A 3,642-nucleotide genomic window follows, 5' to 3' on the forward strand; every position below is an offset into this window, starting at 1 on the left:
GGGCGCCCTCACACGCGACACAACCCGAGGACTGGATCCCCTCCTTCACAATGTAACCCCAGGAACCAGGTTCCCTCACACGATACAGCCCGAGGACCGGGTCCCCTCACATACAGTACAACATGGGGGCCGGATGCCGTCATACATGACACAGCGCTGTGGCCTGGGTTACCCTCATACACAACACAACCCGGAGGCCAGGTCTCCTCATACACGACACAACCCTGGGGACTCCCACTGCACCCCCTCAGGAAGCTGGCGCCCTAACTTAACGGAAGCAAGCCCTGCCTAGTGACCTCTTCCAAGACTAATTCCAGAAGGAGGGGGAGCCGCTCTGCGGGGAGACCTGTGACAGCTGCCCCTTGGCCCTCAGGTCAGCCTTTGTGTGCAGCTTTGGGGTGAGGTGATTCAAGGGCACGTTCTCTTGGGGCTTCCACCCAAACCCCAAACCTAGCGTCAACACGAGGAAACAACCAGACAAACCCCAACTGAAGGGCGTCCCACAAATGCCCACACAGTGCTCAACACGCTCCGGGTTCAGAGGGGCCAAGGAGAGGTGACAGACGAATGTAACACGTGTCGTGGATGGTGTCCCAGGACGGAAAGGAAGAGCCGGGCGACTCTAGAAAGACCAGGAACGTAGTCAGAAGAGCACGCTGCCTCACTGTCCACATTTCCCAAAACTGAAATGTTTTTGGGATAAAATGCTTATCTTCTTCTTAATTTTAAGTGCATCTAAAACCTGGAAGCGAATATCCTGGAATGTAAATGGTCTCTCTGTTTCCGGGGTCAGAACCACAGGCAGTTCTTACTCTTTTTCTGTTCTGCGTTTTCCCAGTTCTGCGTCAGACCCCTACCTGGAAACCATTTAAAATCAGGCAAAAATGATTCTTTAAAATTCGAAGTAACTCAGACTCTGAAAGTTTCACAGTGAGCATGCAGGTGTGTGTGGGTCTGAGACGTGGGAGATGCCCAAGGCCCTGGGTTAGGGTTAGGGGAGTGGCCTGGCCAGGGCGAGACCCCGCGCAAGGGGCACCGGGTGAGCCACAGGCCCGCTCTGGTCTCAGGGAGGTCCCACCCCCAGGTCCCACGCACCTCACCGGCACTACAGACTGCACAAGACGCTGCCCCACTCCCACCTGGGCACGCGGTGCCCGTCAGAGCCCCCATCTGGGCACGTCCTCCTCTGGGGGGGGTTGAGGACCAGTGTCCCGTCCCATCCCTGTCCCCACCACGTGGCTGGTATGTTCCTCAGGATCTGATCGTCCACGTGAGAGACGTGAGCCACCCTGAGACGGAGCTGCAGAAAGCCAGCGTTCTGTCCACCCTGCGCGGCCTACACCTGCCCGCCCCGCTCCTGGACTCCGTGCTGGAAGTTCATAACAAGGTGGACCTGGTGCCCGGGTGAGTGGACCCCCGCCCACCCACTGCCCCACGACCCTGGAGCCTCGCTTCTGGCGAGTACCGGTGATGGGCCTGTGTGACGGGGGCCTCGACGTGGCTGATGACAGAGCAGGCTGCTGTCATGCAGGCGCTGGAGGCAGCTTCCCGTGGCGCGTCCTCCCGTGGCACGTCCTCCCCTGCTTTCAGGAAGAAAAGGGAGGTAGCGCGCCCTTCCCCCACCTGCCTGCTGTGAAGGGCCGGAACTCGCAAGAATCAGCAGGCCACCAAGCAGCGTATTTCGGGGTGGTGTGTTCTGAGCCCCCCGCCCGCACAGACCCCGTATCTCACTACGTACTCATCATGGTTTCCTCTGTGTTCCTGTCCGACGGGGCCGCGTCCTCTCCTGACACACACGGAGGGGGTCACGGTGGGGGCCCGTGGGCGGGGGCCCCTGGAGGACCCTCGCTCCGTCTTCCCGAGGCTGAGCAGGGTCTGCTGGCTGTCCCCCCACAGGTGTAGCCCGGCGGGACCACAGGCTGTCGCCGTGTCCGCTCTCCTGGGGCACGGGCTCCCGGAGCTGAGAGCCCGGCTGGAAGACGCCGTTCTGAGAGCCACGGGAAGACAGGTCCTCACCCTCCGGGTCCGGCTGGCGGGCACGCAGCTGAGGTGTGTGGGGCTGGCCCGGGGGGGGCCGTGGCCTGCGGTGGCCGAGCAGGGTGTGGAGGTGTGGGAAAGGCGCGGAACAGGCAAGGCGCCAGCACACAGACGTGCCGCGTTGTTTCTGGGTTGCCGTGAACGTGGGTTAATCACCCCACGTGCGGGCGCTGGCTGGCTGTTGGCGTGCCAGGCGTTCCCGGGCCGTGGGCAGTGACGACAAGGTCGTGTGCGGGCTCGGGGACAGAGCTCCCTGGGGGAAGCAGTTCCTGCGAACACGTTCTCACGTCCTCAGCTGGCTGCATCGGGAGGCCACGGTGCAGGAGGTGGACGTGATTCCCGAGGCCGGCGTGGCTGACGTCAGGGTCGTCATCAGCAGCTCCGCCTACGGCAAGTTCAGGAAGCTCTTCCCCGAGTGAGTGGACACTGTGTGGGTTCAGCCGTCCACTGAAGCGGCCGCCGTCCCCTCCGTGGCTGCTCAGGGTGGAAGGGCTGGTGGCTGCCTGCTGTGGCTGGAAGTCAAAGCTCAGCTTGCAGGTGGACTGAGCGGTTCTGGTTCCTGGGGGATCGAGCATGCTTCGTGAGAGCTGGTGTCCCTCCCACAGCGTTTCGGCTACAAGATATTCAAAGCTCTGCTCATGTTTGTAGACCAGTCTTCCTGCTGCTTCCGTGTGTGGGCCGCCCTGCGGAGGTCCTGCCCGTGGTGGCCGTGAGAGGGCCAGTTGGGGTTTCCCCATCTGCTGTGTGTCACAGACTCACAGCTGCTCCCCACGGAGCGTCCTGGACATTGTGACAGTCTCCCGGCCACCCAGAAGTCTCTCTGCACGGGTCGAGGAGAAAACATGGTGCGTCACTGAATCAGCACAAAGCCGGGATGCTCCACGCTCACAGGCAGCCGGCTCCGACGAGGGAGAGACAGGAGGGACCTCGCCTTCCCCACGGCCTGTCACGGACCTGGGCTGTCTTCACCGCAGGTCCCAGGACACACACCCTGCGGCGCAGAACTGGACGCCAGTCCCTCCGCTTTTAGAGACATTCGTACACGTCTGAGCGTGGCGCCGTTGCCCCTTCTCTGGAGGGAACGCTGACGTGAGAGGCCTCTCTGTTGTCACCCTGGGAAATGCTTCACTTCGTTTTCCCCCTTCGAAGTGTGTTCACCCTTACAGCAGTGTTTTGTGAGTGATTCCAGATTTCAGCATTCAGGGATTAAAAATAAAAAAAAAAAATCTGTAGCCTGCCTCGGGGCATGCAGGGGGGTGTGTCTTTCCTGAAGACGGGAGAGCCTTCTCCTTACTCGAGTCCTGAGATGTGAGGACAGAGCAGAGGCTGAGTCGGGGAAACTGAGGTCCCCGCGGTGCTGGTGTGGAAGAATGAGGAGGAGCCGGGATCGAGGAAAGCAGGGAGCACGGGAGCCGGGTTCTCGCCAGAAGGACCCAGCCCCTGACCTTGGCCCAGTCAGACCCACGTCAGCGCCCTGGCTTCCAGAACCGTTTCGAGAATAAATCCCTGTGCTCTGAAGCCCCCACATGTGATCATCTGTCCCAGCGGCCCTGGGACACTCAGGCGCAGGGTCCTGGGGTATCGGTGGACAGGACTGGACGACAT

At 61.3% G+C, this 3,642-nt stretch overlaps 1 protein-coding gene across 5 annotated transcripts; it reads left to right on the top strand.

Annotated features, from left to right (window-relative positions):
* Positions 1-29: 29 nt before the first annotated feature.
* Positions 30-3,269, top strand: LOC145719648 (putative GTP-binding protein 6). Of its 5 annotated transcripts, XR_014142521.1 has the most exons (5): positions 30-373; positions 519-788; positions 1,256-1,404; positions 1,897-2,049; positions 2,333-3,269. XR_014142521.1 is itself a non-coding variant. In XM_081811172.1 (4 exons), exons 1-4 carry the CDS (start codon positions 705-707, stop codon positions 2,454-2,456), a joined length of 510 nt encoding a protein of 169 aa, XP_081667298.1. In that variant the 5' UTR covers positions 48-704; the 3' UTR covers positions 2,457-3,269. The 5 variants fall into 5 exon arrangements, 2 of the variants coding, with proteins under 2 accessions (XP_081667298.1, XP_081667300.1); XM_081811172.1 differs by having other exon boundaries at positions 48-788; XR_014142520.1 differs by lacking the exon at positions 519-788 and having other exon boundaries at positions 54-403.
* Positions 3,270-3,642: the final 373 nt, after the last annotated feature.

The sequence above is a fragment of the Leptonychotes weddellii genome, unplaced genomic scaffold, assembly GCF_054177405.1.
Source record: "Leptonychotes weddellii isolate Sample4059 unplaced genomic scaffold, ASM5417740v2 HiC_scaffold_6047, whole genome shotgun sequence".
Classification (NCBI taxonomy): Eukaryota; Metazoa; Chordata; class Mammalia; order Carnivora; family Phocidae; genus Leptonychotes; species Leptonychotes weddellii.